Source organism: Microcaecilia unicolor, chromosome 2 (assembly GCF_901765095.1).
Source record: "Microcaecilia unicolor chromosome 2, aMicUni1.1, whole genome shotgun sequence".
Classification (NCBI taxonomy): domain Eukaryota; kingdom Metazoa; phylum Chordata; class Amphibia; order Gymnophiona; family Siphonopidae; genus Microcaecilia; species Microcaecilia unicolor.
The window spans coordinates 623,180,051-623,195,114 of NC_044032.1; the positions used below are offsets into that span (position 1 = coordinate 623,180,051).

The 15,064-nt window shown below is 44.3% G+C and overlaps 1 protein-coding gene across 1 annotated transcript in view; it reads left to right on the forward strand.

The window, feature by feature from the left end:
- Positions 1-15,064, forward strand: part of OTUD4 (OTU deubiquitinase 4) — a 246,343-nt gene that overhangs the window by 120,811 nt on the left and 110,468 nt on the right. Inside the window, 4 exon segments of the mRNA XM_030191676.1 lie at positions 7,447-7,549; positions 10,604-10,728; positions 10,834-10,847; positions 10,849-11,024. Coding sequence (XP_030047536.1) covers positions 7,447-7,549; positions 10,604-10,728; positions 10,834-10,847; positions 10,849-11,024 — 418 coding nt within the window.

The following is a 15,064-nucleotide window of genomic DNA, read 5'->3' on the forward strand; positions in this document are numbered from 1 at the left end:
GGGGCAACGTGGGTACCCCGATCAGATTTCTGTTAGGGGCAATGGGAACTTTGGCCCCCGGGACCTGATAACCCTACATTCCGGCAATGGGAGCAGAGAGGTATAAGCCGGTTGGAACATTTGTTAACGACAGAGGGAGATCTGCTCACCTTTGAGGATTTACAGCCCCGGATAGAACCCTCTTGGAGAAACCGTTTTGCGTATGCACAAGTTAAGCATTATGTATCTACTCTGAACAGGTCTTCTCTAGGGAACCGGTTGGGGTCCCGGATTAGGGATTTCTTTCAGGAAGTGTCAGATTGGGGATTGTCTGTGTCAGAGCTCCATAAGGCCCTCGATAGGGGGGATCCCAGTAAGGACTTTTCCTTTTTGAGGAATAAATGGGTGGAGGACTCTGGGGAGCTCCTGGAGAATTGGGATGTCGCTGCCACACTTTGGTGCATACCCCTATTGTCTACAGATGCGAGACTTAGAGAGTGTGGATATAGAGTGGTACTTAAGGCATATATGACAAAATCGCAGTTGGCTCATGTGGGGGGTCTCGGGGATCCTGGTTGTCTCAAGTCTAGCCACTCCCTTCATACCCTCTTTTCATGCCTTTTGGATGTGTGCTAGGGTACAGAGCTTTTGGGAGTAAGTGAGAAGGTTTTTATGTCGTTTGTTAGATCGTGAAATTAACGGGTCAGTGAAACAATTTTTGTTGTCTGCACCTGGAGCTTACTTTCCTCTGTCAAGATATGCCAGTTTCTTATGCCACAAACTGAGTCTGGTGGCTAAGAAAGTCATATTACAGTACTGGACATCACCGGAGCCTCTGGCGTATTGGCATTAGAGGAATCGGGTGCATCTTTTGGCCACTTGGAAAGCTAGGGAAGCTAAGGGGTCCCCCAAGCGTAGAAAGACCTTTCTGCTGGTTTGGAATCCATACATACAAAGTCTGGGGCCTCGGGGGCTTAGTCTTATTGTTAATACACTGTAGGGTCTGTGTTGGCATCTCAGCTCTTGATATACATATCAACAAATCATAATTTTACTTCACTAGAATTAGCCAGCTTCCATGGGGGGAGGGGGTTTCAGAGATAACATGGGTCCGGGTGCTATAAGAGTCAAAGCCCTGGATGAGATTGTATTTAGGGGGGGGGGGGGTTAGGTCATGGTACATGGTTAAGGGTAGATGGTCCATTGTTTGTACTCGACAGGGTTGGGATTACTTAAAAATTGTAATTGATGGTTCAGTTAGACTATTGAGTAAGCATTTGTTATTTATAGTGTTTTGTGTAATACTGGTGGTGTTCCAATTTATTCTTTTTTATATGTTGCCATATTCCCGACCATTCCTCTAGTTTCACTAAGTCTTTCCTCATGTTATTTATACCTCCAGGAGTGACTACCCTTTTGCAGATTTTGGTAGCATCTGTAAAGAGCCAAACCTTACCAGAGAGCCCTTTAGCAATATCACTTACAAAAATTTTAAAAAGAACCAGCATACCACTGGGAAACAGAAAAAGTAAACACTTGCGTGTGTAGGTGCACAGAATACTAGCTTTATTTTAAGGGTAAGTGCATGCGTGACAGCAGGTCGCCTAAACACTATTCTGTAACAGTGCATGTAAGTGGCATAGTGTATAAATGTAAGGGGGTGTTCACTTGGGAGGAATATGGGCGGGGCAGCTGGGTGGTGCGTAACTTGTTAGTTATGTGGGCCCTTGCCATATTTAGGCAAAACAGTGTGCAGATGTAGGTGTACTGATGCCAGTTTATGATAGTATTCTATAACGATGTTATAGAATAGGCTGTCACCGAGTGACATCAGGGTGATGCCCACATAGAATTGCCCCCATTATGTACACAAGGTATTTGAGTTACGGGGGACCAGCATAACTTTCTGGCCCTTACAGTATTGTTAAGTTCATAGTTATAGAATGAGAGAGCTTCACCCCTGAAACAGCGCTTCAACATTCTAAGCCAGGCAAAAGTAACAGTTCCAGGTTATGACTACTTCTACCACTAATGATCATTTGCTGAAACTACTCAAACCATTTGATATGTGAGATTCTCTGGCCTAAGTACCAGAGCAATGGCAGAAGTAAAACTGATGGTATAGGCACCAGGAGTTTGGGGCATATAAAATGTCTGGACTTGTCTTATGCTTTTAATAGTGTGTCCTTAATCCTAAATAGTAGGAACTATAATTTAGCATTATGCCCTGTCACTTGGCTAGTTTTACTAGCCGTGTGGGGCCTTGTGTCAAATTGTAGTGGTCATATTATAAGTTAGGATTTTTAAACTACCTTTCCAGGTATTACTCTTTGTGGCTTACAGCATTATTGGTATTTAGGTATGTGGCGGAACAGGGGGCTCCCATGCTTTGTGATTTGTATTAATGCCCTATGACACTTCAGGGTATTTCTCTTAGTTGACCAGCAGGTGGTGTTTGACCTCTGCATTATAGCGGTAACAGAGGTCTGTTTTCTTTTACTTTACTTTATTTCTTATGAGTTTCAATTATTCCCATAGTTCAGTGCGACTTCAAATAAGATGTCAAGCAAGTATGACAGATAATAAAAACATCACAGAAATAGAAAGGACAAAGGAAGCAATAATGGACAGCTGTTATTTAAACCTCACGTAATACAAATTTTCTAAACAAATAAGATTTTAAGGATTCCTGAAATAAGGCATAAGAAGACATAGACCTAATGTCAATTGGCAAATCATTCCAATATTTTGTTGACAGATATGCTAAAGTCTGATCATGCAGTGTTTTAAATCTAATTACCAAATCCCAATAACTTCCTTTTATTCTTCTACTTCTCATTTTTGGCAATAAGATCCACTGATTTATATAACCAGGCATTTTTCCATTTATAAACAAATAATGCAATATACAGTGGAATTACTCGGTCATATTTAGATTTAGATAAAATCAATCTAGCTGCTACATTTTGTATTATCTGCAATTTCTTCTTCAAAGAGTTTGAACAACCCAAATAGAGTGCATTGCAGTAATCAATTGAGACAATATGAGTGATTGAACCAGAAGTCTAAAATTATTAACATTAAAGCAGTATCGTATTTACCTTAATTTCTTTAATACCCCAGAAGTTTTTTTTACCAATGACTGACATTGTTTCTCAAATGTTAAAAGTTGATCTATCAGGATCCCCAAAACTTTCAATTCAGTTTCAACCTTCAAATAAAAACCATTAAGGTTCAACCATATATTTGATATATCAATTTTAGGTGCAGATAAAATAAAAAATCTGGTTTTATCATGATTTAATTAGCTACATTCCCCAAAATAGAAAAGTGTCATTGGTCAAACATCCTTAGTGCTAATGTTCTATGCTCTGATTGACCTTGAAGCCAAAGACCTAGCCCAGAATATGCTAGGTATAGGAGCTGGCAGTGTGAAGACAAGAAAATCTTTAATAAGGGACAATTTCACTTTAAGAAGTCCTCAGTCTCAATTGGGAGTGTGGAAGGGAGTAGACCTGTGTGCTGAGGCCCTGTTTATTTCCTGTCAGCAGTTTCTGTTTCCTGATCTCCCCAGGTACTATTTAGGTATTAAAAAGTGTTCAGCTAGATTTAACACCAAATCCTTGTTGTTTTACCTGTTCCTGTTTAAACTTTTACCGTTAACTGTTCTTCTTTTTTTGATAATAAACCTATTAGTTTGTTAGCTCATTTCTCCTGGACTGACTAAGAATCCTGGCATCTTGCTCAGTCTGTGGCTATTTTCTAGGAACTGGGGGACCCCCAGGATTGTGGCCTTAGTGCACCTAGAAACCACTGGGGAAATAACTTGTGGGTGGGAGAACTTGTCCAGAGGCAAACTAGATTCAGCAAGTGGGTGGGAAAACTTGTCCAGAAGCAAGCGGGACCCAGCAGGTGGGTGGAGGTTATGCCAGTGTAGGGTCACAGGTGTAGGCGGACTTGGGCAGTGCTGGGCTAGACCCTTCAGGTGGCCACAGGGTTACCTCCAGCTGGGTGCTAGGGGTAATGTCACATGGCTTGGAAAATATGCAGATCGCAATGCAAATTAGACATTTGCCCTAATCCTATATAATAATTCTTACCTCCAACGTTCTAATGTGCCTGGTACTGTGGCTCCCTCGGAGGTGGTCTGCCAGGCAGTTTAGAATGCACTGATGTCAGTGATGTCACTGACAGCTGATCCTACTCCTCCCCTGCCTGGGAAACAGCTGTCAGTGCCCCCCCCTCGGCGTAACCACCCAAGCCCCTTCCCTGCAAAACCGCGAGCCAGGCAGGGGGAGGAGTAGGGAAACATGCGGAGCGTGTTTTCCCTAATCTCCCCCTGCCTACCAATCAGCTCTCAGTGCCCTACCCCCCCTCGACGCATCACCCAAGACCCTCCCCCCGGCAACATCAACTCCCTCGCCACCCGCAGCCGACAATATACTAACGCTGGATCCGGCCGCTGCTGCTGCTCAACAGACAGACGCAGCAGCGGCCGGACAGAGTTTGTATTGGCGGCTACAGGGTGGCGAGGGGGGTTGATGTGACCGGGGGGGGGGTGGGGGTAGGGGCTGGGTGATGCGCTGGGGGGGGGGGGTGGTAGGGGTTTGGGTGATGCGCCGAGGGGGGAGGGTCGCTGGATATGGGTGGCTGGAGGGGGCAGGGGAGGGGAGGGCGCTGGACATGGTGGCTGCAGGGGGGGGGCAGGGAAGAGGGAGGTGGGGAGGGGGGTCCTGAGACCCAGCTGGGTGGCTGCATGGGAGGGCAGGGGAGACAGAAGGACGCTGCAGGGGGGGCAGGGGAGAGAGGAGGGTCACTGGACATGGGTGGCTGCAGGGGGGGCTAGGGGAGAGAGGGGGTGCTGGACATGGGTGGCTACATGGGGGGCAAGGGGAAAGGAGAGGAAGGTCATTGACATGGGTGGCTGCAGGGGGGCAGGGGAGAGGGAGGTCGCTGGGACATGGGTAGCTGCAGGGGGAGGAGGGTTGCTGGACATGGGGGCTGCAGGGGGGGGCAGGGGGAGAGGAGAGTCGCTGGACATGGGGTGGCTGCAGGGGGAGCAGGGGAGAGAGGAGGGCTGCTGCACATGCGTGGCTGCAGGGGCAGAGGAGGGTTGGTGGGGAGGGGGTCCTGAGACCAGATGGGTGGCTGCAGGGGGGGGGCAGGGGAGACAGGAAGGACGCTGCAGGGGGGGGATTTACCTTGCTAGCGCCAGTTTCATTGCCTACTGAAATGGGCCTTTTTATACTAGTAAGTCTAATAAGGGCTGCACCCAACAATTCAAACAGACATTGCGATACCACGTAAATCACAGGCTTCAAACTGGGCTCTTTCCCACGGTTAAAGGACAACATCCTACTTACTCTGCTACCGAACGATGCGAAGAAAAGCTATCGCCCAGTAGCATCTCTTCCACTTATAACCAAATCATGGAAGGCATAGTGACGAAACAACTCACTGAATACCTAAATAAACACTCAATTCTGCACGAATATCAATCTGGATTCGGTCAAATCATAGCACCGAAACTGTTGTAGTGTCCGCAATGAACTCATTCAAACAAGCAATTGCAACTGGTAACAAACATACTCCTCTTACAATTCGACATGTCCTGTGCCTTTGACATGGTTAATCATGAAATACTATACATATACTAGAATACTTCAGAGTAGGAGGCCACAGTTCTCAAATGGTTCAAGGATTCCTGACCACAAGATCATACCAAGTAACAACGGAATGCAGACAGATCACTCCCATGGATACCTGAATGTGGAGTTCCCCAAGAATCCCCCCTCTCACCAACCTTAGTCAACTTAATGATGATACCTTTAGCCAAACTTCTAGCCAATCCACAACCTCAATCCCTACATATATGCAGATGACGTCACAATCTACATCCCGTTCAAACATAATCTACATGAAATCACCAATGAGATCAACCAAAGCCTCCAAACAATGCACACATGGGCAGATGCATTCCAACTAAAACTCAATGCAGAAAAAAACACACTCTTGTGCTCACCTCACAATATAACACAATAAATTTCTCCACCATAATCACACCATACTGTTCTCTTCCTGTCTCACAAAACTTGAAAATTCTTGGAGTCACCATTGATCGAAACCTCACTCTTGATGCCCACGTGAAAAAACACGACGAAAAAGATGTTCTACTCCATATGGAAACTCAAAAGAGTAAAACCGTTCTTCCCGAGACACATCTTCCGCACCCTGGTACAGTCAATGGTAATAAGTCATCTGCAGGCTTATTTTCAAAGCACTTTGGGAGGCTAAGTTCCATAGGTTTCTATGGAACTTTGGGAGGCTAAGTGCTTTTGAAAATATGCCTACTGGACTACTGCAACGCGCACTGTATGCTGGCTGTAAAGAACAGACTATCAAAAAACTCCAAACTGCCCAGAATACTGCCGCCAGACTCATATTTGGAAAAACCAAATATGAAAGTGCAAACACCCTTAAAGAGAGAAACTTCACTGGGCTCCACTTAAGGAACGAATTGCATTCAAGATCTGCACGATTGAGACCAAAACTCATTCACGCCGACGCCCCAATATACATGCTAAACCTCTGTGGACCTACTTCCCAGAAACGCCACAAGATCATCCTGCAAATTTCTCTAACCTGCACTTCCCCAGCTGCTAAAGGACTAAAATACAAGCTGATGCATGCCACTCCCCTTCTCTTACATGAGCACACAGTTATGGAATGCACTACCTACAGACCTGAAAACATTCAACGAAATAACATCTTTCGCAAAGCCCTGAAGACATACTTCTTCAACAAAGCCTACAACGAGAACGTTAACCAATAACCTCACTAATCCACCTCACCAACCTACTCAGTTATGAAGACCCACCTTCTATAACTACCCTAATTGCTCCCTTCCTCTTCTCTCTTCCCTACTTAATCTCGGCACAATACTAACTGTACCCTAGAACGACACTGATAATAAAACTATGTAAGCCACATTGAGCCTGCAAAAGGTGGGAAAAATGTGGGATACAAAGGCAATAAATATATTAAATAATAATGCTAAGGCCACCTGGAGGGTCTAGCCAGCACTTGTCACCTTGTCACGTAGTGAACGTGACAAGGTACAGTTCCTGTTTCAAGACCTTACATTCTGAATGATTATCAGAAATGGATAGCAATTTGCCCCTGGTCATAGAATAATTGGAATTGAACCCCAATTCTCAGCCTATTGCTTTCACTACTTTGCCATGCCTTGTTCTGAAGATTGTGCTTTCCTATACTATGCTAATGAATTTTTCTAGATTATTTTATAGTTGACTGATATATGAGCAGTTATATTTTTTCCTTCCTCCCCACATCCTTCTCACTACTGTTTCAGTCTTGCGTGGGTAAAGAAAGAGTAGGTTCTAGGTCTTTTTAACCCATCAGAATGAATTTGGTTAGTTTCATGAAACATGTCCTTGTCTGTTTTAGGTGCGCTCCTGGACCATGCTGGGAGGTTTTACAATGCACACATACAAGAAGTTAATTCTGAGGACTGGACCAGTTATTGTATACAAGAAGAACTTGGAAAAAAGTTAGTTTAACCAATTTTATCTAAAATATACATTGACTTTTGTTGTAATGCTTTATTGTAGACATGTAAAGCTATGCTGAATTCTTGAATAAGAGTAGCCAGAAGACTTAGAAGAAGGTTTGAACAGGAGTGCAGAGAGAATAGGTCCTTGCGGAACACGGCAGGACAGAGGTTAGTGGTGGACTCGGTTAATGATGTGATGATGCGAAAAGAGCAAATCCGTTAAGAACGAGTGAAACCCAAGCCAATACAGTGCTAGATGTTCCAAGAGCATGCAGTTTGGACAGCAGTAAAGAGTGAGTCACAAGATCGGAAGCGGCTGAAAGGTTGAAGTGAAATTGCCAGAGTGACTTGGCCCTTATCCAAGCGGGAATAAGCTTCAGTTAGGACAACTCTGTGTCTATAATATGGTCTTGTAGCACTGATGGGCTGGAGGGCCAGGACCTTTCTGGCAAACAGACTTAATTGAGCAAAACTATTTTTTCTACAACCTTTTGAAATAAAGATTAGAGAGTGGATGATAGGCTCCAATGAGGATTTTTTTCAGGATGGCCTAACTACAGCTGATTTCCAATGTGGAGGAATTGATGTGAGAAAAAAATTAACCATGGTAAGCAAATGAGCAAGATTGAGATTTGCCTAGTCTGATCAAGAGATGGTATTAGATCTAGTGTACTGGCAGTGGCTTCATGGTCGTAGAGGACCAAGTACCAGAGCCTAGAACAGATTAGAGTTACGAACATCAAAAGAGGATCCAACACATGGGATACACTGAGATAGCATACTGGAAACATAGTCGTAAAGGTTGACTTTATCATGGAGAAATCAGCTGGAGAATTTGCTGGATGGAATAGATTGACTATTAGGATTTGTGCCATGTGCAATTATTGAGCAAAAGGACTGAGTAAAGCTCTCTAGTGAGATCAGCGAATATTCTTATTTGGCTTTTTTAAGATACTTAAAATGACCTCTCTCCCAGCAAAAAGACAAAGCATCTCATGATCTAGTTTTTTTCCCCCCAACAACGTTCTGCTTGCCTAAGTTGTCATTTAAGAAGGTGCAAGTTACCATGATACTGTGGAGTGGAGGGGGTGACCTAGTGGTTAGAGCACTGGTCTTGACATTCCAGAGGTGGCCAGTTCAATCCCACTGCTTCTCCTTGTTATCTTGGGTAAGTAATTTAACCTTCCATTGCCTCAGGTACAAACTTAGATTGTGAGCTCTGAATGTAACTCACCTTGAGCTAAAACTGAAAAGGTGTGATGGATAGAAGGGCAATGATGTTGAGTTTGTTAGCTTATTGTCGTCGTTCCAACAAAGAACTTGATCAGGCAGTGAGTTGCAGGATGTGCCTTGAGCATTTCATACACTGGGGTGGTAAGGAATTCAGCAGATCCGAAAAGATTTATGAGAATTGAATCAAGGTGCTCTGTCCAGAACAGAACATTGCCAGATGAAGTGTGTAGTGCAAGGGTGCATATACAGGTTTTATAACAAGCTAAAGGGTATGACCAGCCTAATGCATCGGAAAGTAATCCATTGTTGAAAGTGTCTATCTGAGAGATAGAAATTGTCATGGGGTTGGATGGCAGTCTAAGTGGGTGTATAGTCGACTAAGTAACAAAATATTAGGATAGGTACTGCTAAATCGGCAACAGTCTAGGTAGCAGGAATCCCATTGAATGTATTCATGGACAGATGGCAATAAAAAGGGGAGAGGTACAAGGATGCATAGGCATCAGTTTTGACCAATAAGGCTTCAGGATAGAGAAGTGTAATCTCTCTTACTTTAAGGTCAGGGAGTAGATAATTGCTAGTTCACCACCTTTCTTTGAGGAATGTGAATGTGAGATTGTCATAACCTGGAGGAAGACATTGAAAAAGGTAACATTCTTCACCTGTCCTCAACCAAGTTTCAGTAAGGTATAGAAGCTGGCCAGTGTGAAGACACAAGAAAATCTCTATATATAAAAGGCACCACAATGTTCTAAATGAAGCTCCAGCCGGAAGTGTGAAGGGGAGAGCTATCCGGTTTCCCCATGAGTGTCTGCCCTGCCCCGCTCTCTCTGTAACACAAACAGTGAAGGAAAACACAGCAGAGCACGAACTCAAATCGCGCTCTCTGTAACAGTGAAGGACTCAGAGGGGGGAGGGGAGAGAGGGCAGAAGCCCTCACTATCTCTGTAACACAAACACAGCACAGCAAGAAACTTAACACTGAAGGACTCGACTCAAGGGGGAGGGGACAGATAGCACAGGGGAAGGGAGAGAGAGGGCAGAGGGCAGGGACACACACACTCCCCACATGCACACAGAAGAAAACCTTGCTAGCCCCCGTTTCATTTGCATCAGAAACGGGCCTTTTTTACTAGTCTTTAATAAGGGACAATTTCACTTTAAGCAATCTACAGTTCAACAAAGCTATGGATATCGTATTGGTAGCACAAGAAGAAGGTAAATCTAGAATAGGGACAAGATCGTACCTCATGGATAAAGGTTCATTTTGCATGAAATGTGGGAGAAGGACAGCGTTTCCAAAGAACTGGAATTGGGTAAGAAGATGATTTGATAGCCTAGTAAGGAGCATGCAATGGGATAAGATTTTGTGTGTGTTTGATGTAATCTTGGACTCTCTCTGGTAATTCTCTCTGGTATTTTGTTTCTTTAAAATGCTAAAAAGTTTTAAATATTCACTGGAGACTCTGAAGACTTTGGGCAACTGGATAAAACTTCAGGAGATGCACTATGATCAGAAGTGTCATTTGCATGCACAGTGACCATCTGAGAATGGGGTATAATTCAGTTAAAGGAGGGGTTTTGCTTCTGGTACTCTTCAGTGCCCCTGCTTTGGTTCGGTATTGGAACATTGTGGTCTTAGGTTGCACCAACTGAATTTGTTTTTTAGGGTGTACTGCACCTCTGGCTTAAGGTTGATTTATGTGTTTTCAGCAGTTCTGAAAGGTGGGTTTGTTAGTACTACAGGATTATAAGCGCTTTTGTTGCAGGTAGGTTTGATATTACATGTTTTTTGGATGCTCTGTTCATTTCTTCTAGGCAGGTGGTCTCACTGAAAAACCTCAAACCACTAGTGCAGTCCAGCAACACAGAGGGCTGGAACACTGTGTCAGGGAAGAAGGGAAAGAAGGTTCCTTCTGCGAGTAGCCAAAATTTACAACCAGGTAAGAGCCACTGTTTCTCTTCTGATTCTGCTTTCTGCTCTTGACTGGTGATCTCCATAGTTAATGAAAAGAATATTAAAATTTTTCTGGATCTATGCATGACAGAAGCAGATCACCGGAGGGCAAAAAACTCAGAGCAAGCCTGGGAAGTCACAGTCTGTACTACCTCCTCGACTCCAGCATACATCAGGAAGCCAGCAGCACCACTTTTCCACTCAACCCCCTGGGCCACTACCCCAGCACTCCCCGATAGAGCACAAAACCCAGAGTCGGACTCCCCTACAGGTGACAGCCAGGTAATACAAAGGGCCGCTGTGGACCCTGAGAACTACTACCCAATACTTTCTATGCATCCTTCAGTAATGTGGCAAATTAGGAGCAGTTACAGCATTCGGTTACTTCAGTAATTTAGAATTAGTGTGGATTTTGTTTACTGCCTTGGCTTTTATTTGGGTGGTTGTGTTCAAAGCAGAGCTGGTGCTGGCAATTGTTAATAAGTGATTGATTTTGATACATATGTTGACCTCATACCTTATTAACTGAGCTTGTGAGGTATATTGAATTAAAGCAGAAGTACAAGGTTAGGCTGACTGTACCCCTTGATGTACCTCATACTGTGAATGAAGCAGTCTGCTTTTATAAGCTTGTGATTGATATAAAGAGCACAATTTTAAATTTATTGTAGTGCAGACAGAGCTTGCCAACTCGCTGTAGAAATCAATAGGTCCAGTCATTTTTGGTTTGCATCACTTTGAGGGGTATTTTCAAAGCACTTAGCCTTCCAAAGTTCCACAGGTTTCTATGGAACTTTGGAAGGCTAAGTACTTTGAAAATATGCCTCTTTGTGTCTGCATTTGTATTTTCTGGTTCCTCTTTGGCCATTTTACACAATAAGTTGAGCAGTAGAATCCCCCTGGAGCACATTTAGATATTTATTTATGACACTTATACCCCACATTATGTCAAATATGTTCGGGTTCAGTGTGGCTTACATCAAGCAAATTAAAACAGTTACAGTAAGTAAACTAAAACCAAAATACAAACAACAATATGCGTAATATGGTAATGGTAAGATATATGTTCTTAGCTTTTCTTTTTGCTCTTCTAGCTTCTTGACGACACCCATCTGATCAAATGCCTCTTGTATTTGGTTTTTTGGGCCCTGATGCACTGAACAGAATCTGAGTACCACCCTTAAATCGTCAATTCTCCACTTGGTCTTTAAATTACCAATCAGGTTTTTAGGATATCACCAACAGATATGCATATGAATGGTTTGTGTATGCTGCCTCTACTGTAAATCACGAAATTTCTTCACCAAATCTGTGTCTAGTTAAATAAAAATATCACCCATTTACAGTGTGATATAAACAATGGAGGAAAAAGCCTCCGAATCGGAAGGGTGCTAATGGTATGCACACCAACATCTTTCAGTCACTGGCTTTAAAAAAAACCTCCAAAATGTCTTTAATGTCATCTTTTTTTCAAATTGCTATATTTTTTTGTAAAAAGTCACTTAACCTTCCTGTGACAGTCTTCCCCAGGTTTTGCAGGTTTGGGCACTAGATTTGTTTGGGAGGAATGTTTATCAGGCCTCAATGCTTATTGCCCGCATCTAGTCCTACCAGCTCTACACATGCATCTATTTGAAGTTTTTGCTATGCAGTACTCTTAGTCTCACGGATTCTCTCCCTCAGGAACAGGCTGCTGAGCTTTGCCGATTGGCTGATAAGCAGCTGGAGTGCACAAAGTATCTGGCTAAGGGCACTCAGGACACTTTTGACATTTCGTCCAGACCACCATGGGTATGGGTGTGAGTGTGGAGATGCTCAGGCTTTTATGGCTGTATGTGTCTGACCTAGAACCAGCAGTTCAGATGATATTAGCAGGTGTATCTTGCTGAGAAGACAGTTTTTTTGGGACAAGGTGGAGGAGGTCACTGACCTCATAAAGAAGCACGCTGACATCATCCAGGCCCTAGTGGTTAGTGCAGTGGACTTTGGTCTTGGGGAACTGAGTTCGATTCCCACTGCAGCTCCTTGTGACTCTGGGCAAGTCACTTAACCCTTCATTGCCCCTGGTACAAAATAAGTACCTGAATATATGTAAACCGCTTTGAATGTAGTTGCAAAAACCTCAGAAAGGCGGTATATCAAGTCCCATTTCCCTTTCCCTCTCTGCAGCCTCCAGTTTTACCCTCCTCATCCAGGAGTTTTTCAAATGGGCCTAGATGATGGCCTCTACCACTCTCAAAGGCGTAGATTTCTGCTGCCTTCTCGTTCTGCCCAGCAGCCCTCTTCAATCCCGCCCTGAGAAGCCCCAGCTGGCTCATCAGTCGACGCAGGGGACGGGCTTTTGACTGGCTCCAGGAAAACAAAGCCATAGTTCAAGTAACCGCACTGAGCGACTTTACGGTAAGGGGGAGTCTCAGTTTTTTTTTCATCAAAGGTGGCCCCTTGTAATATCTGACAGGTGGGTTCTTCAAATAGTCCATCTCAGTTACGCATTTCATTGGTGTCAGAAACCACCAAATTGTCCACTTAGAGCATCATTCATCTTGGCACAAGCAGGTACTTGTAGAGGAAATCTCCACTCTTCTGTAGGCCACTGTAGTTGAAACCGTGCCACCAGGGGAAGAAGAGAAGGGATTCTATTCCAGGTACTCCCTTGTGCCCAAGAAAATGGGGGGGGGGGGGGGGGGGGGGGAGATCCCATCCCATCCCATCCTAGACCTAAGGGCCCTGAACAAATTCCTGGTTAAAGAAAAGTTGAGAATGCTTTCCGTAGTCACCCTTCTTTCCATGATTCAGGAAAAGGATTGGCTATGTTCTCTGGACTTTAGAGGATGCCTGTACCCACACAACGATACTTCCCAGTTACAGGAAGTATCTCAGATTCCGAGTAGGGAAACATTACTACCAGTATCGTGTTATGCCTTTTGGCCTCGCGTGTGCGCCCAGGGTATTCTCCAGATGCTAGCAGTAGTTGCAGCGTAGCTACACAGACAAGGGAGTTTTATGTGTTTCCCTATCTGGATGATTGGCTGGTCAAGAGCACATCACAGGAGGAAGCGCAAGAGTCAATGCAGAAAACTATTCAGGTGCTGGAGCTACTAGAGTTCATTATAAACTACCCCGCCTTCTCCCAGTACAGTACATAGCTCTGCTCAATACAGTGCAAGCTTGGGCTTTTCTGCCCCAAGTGAGAGCGGATGCCTTGGTAGTAATTGCCTCACAAATCTGAAGCAGCAAGCAGATCACAGCTTGGCAGATGTTGAGATTGTTGGGCCACATGGCCTCCACAGTGCATGTCACTCACATGGCTTGTCTCCATTTGAAAGAGGCCCAGTGGACCCTAGCTTCCCAGTAGTCTCAGACAACTGGGAATCTAGTGGATGTCATCCAGGTCTCTCTAGAGTTGAATCACTCTTGTATGCAGGACAGTTTGGTCAAATTTGATTATGGGACTACCATTCCAAATTTTACGTTCTCATAAGGTGCTGACAATGGATGCATCCAACCTGGGATGGGGAGCTCATGTTGATGGGCTTTACACCCATAGGGGGAGGGGTGGAATCAGGAAACAGATCTCCATATAAACCTCCTCAAGTTGAGGGCAATTTGGTACACTCTAAAAGCAAGGGTGTCCAACTTCAGACTTCACCAGGTGGGGTTTTCGGATTTCCCCAGAATCAAATTATTTTTATCCAAATGGACAATCGGATTGCAATGTATTATGTGAACAAGTTGGGAGGTGGGGATATGGCCTCCTTACCCTTGTGTCAGGAAGCAATAGTGATGTGGCAGTGGGCTCTCCTCCACAGGATAGTCCTGCAAGCCAAGTACCTAGCGGGAAAGGACAACAGCCTGGCAGACAGACTGAGCAGGGTATTACAACCTCACGAGTGGTCTCTCAATATGGCATAGCCCACAAGATCTTCCAAGAGTGGGGCACTCCCTTGGTGGATCTTTTGCCACTCATTTGAGCAACAAAGTTCCCCAGTTCTGTTCCTGCCTCAGGTCACACGCCAGACTAGCATCAGATTCCTTTCTCCTACATTGTGGGACAGGCCTTCTCTATGCAATGGGGCAGATTGACAAATTGAAGAGTAGCAAATTGCCTGGACCAGATGGTATACATCTCAGAGTACTGATAGAATTTAAAAATGAACTTGGGGAACTGTTGTTAGTAGTATGTGATTTATCTTTAAAATCAAGCATGGTAAAGGAAGATGGCCAATGTAACACCGATTTTTAAAAAAGGTTCTAGAGGTGATCCTGGAAATTTTAGACCGGTGAGCCTGACATCTGTCCCGGGCAAAATGGTAGAGGCTATT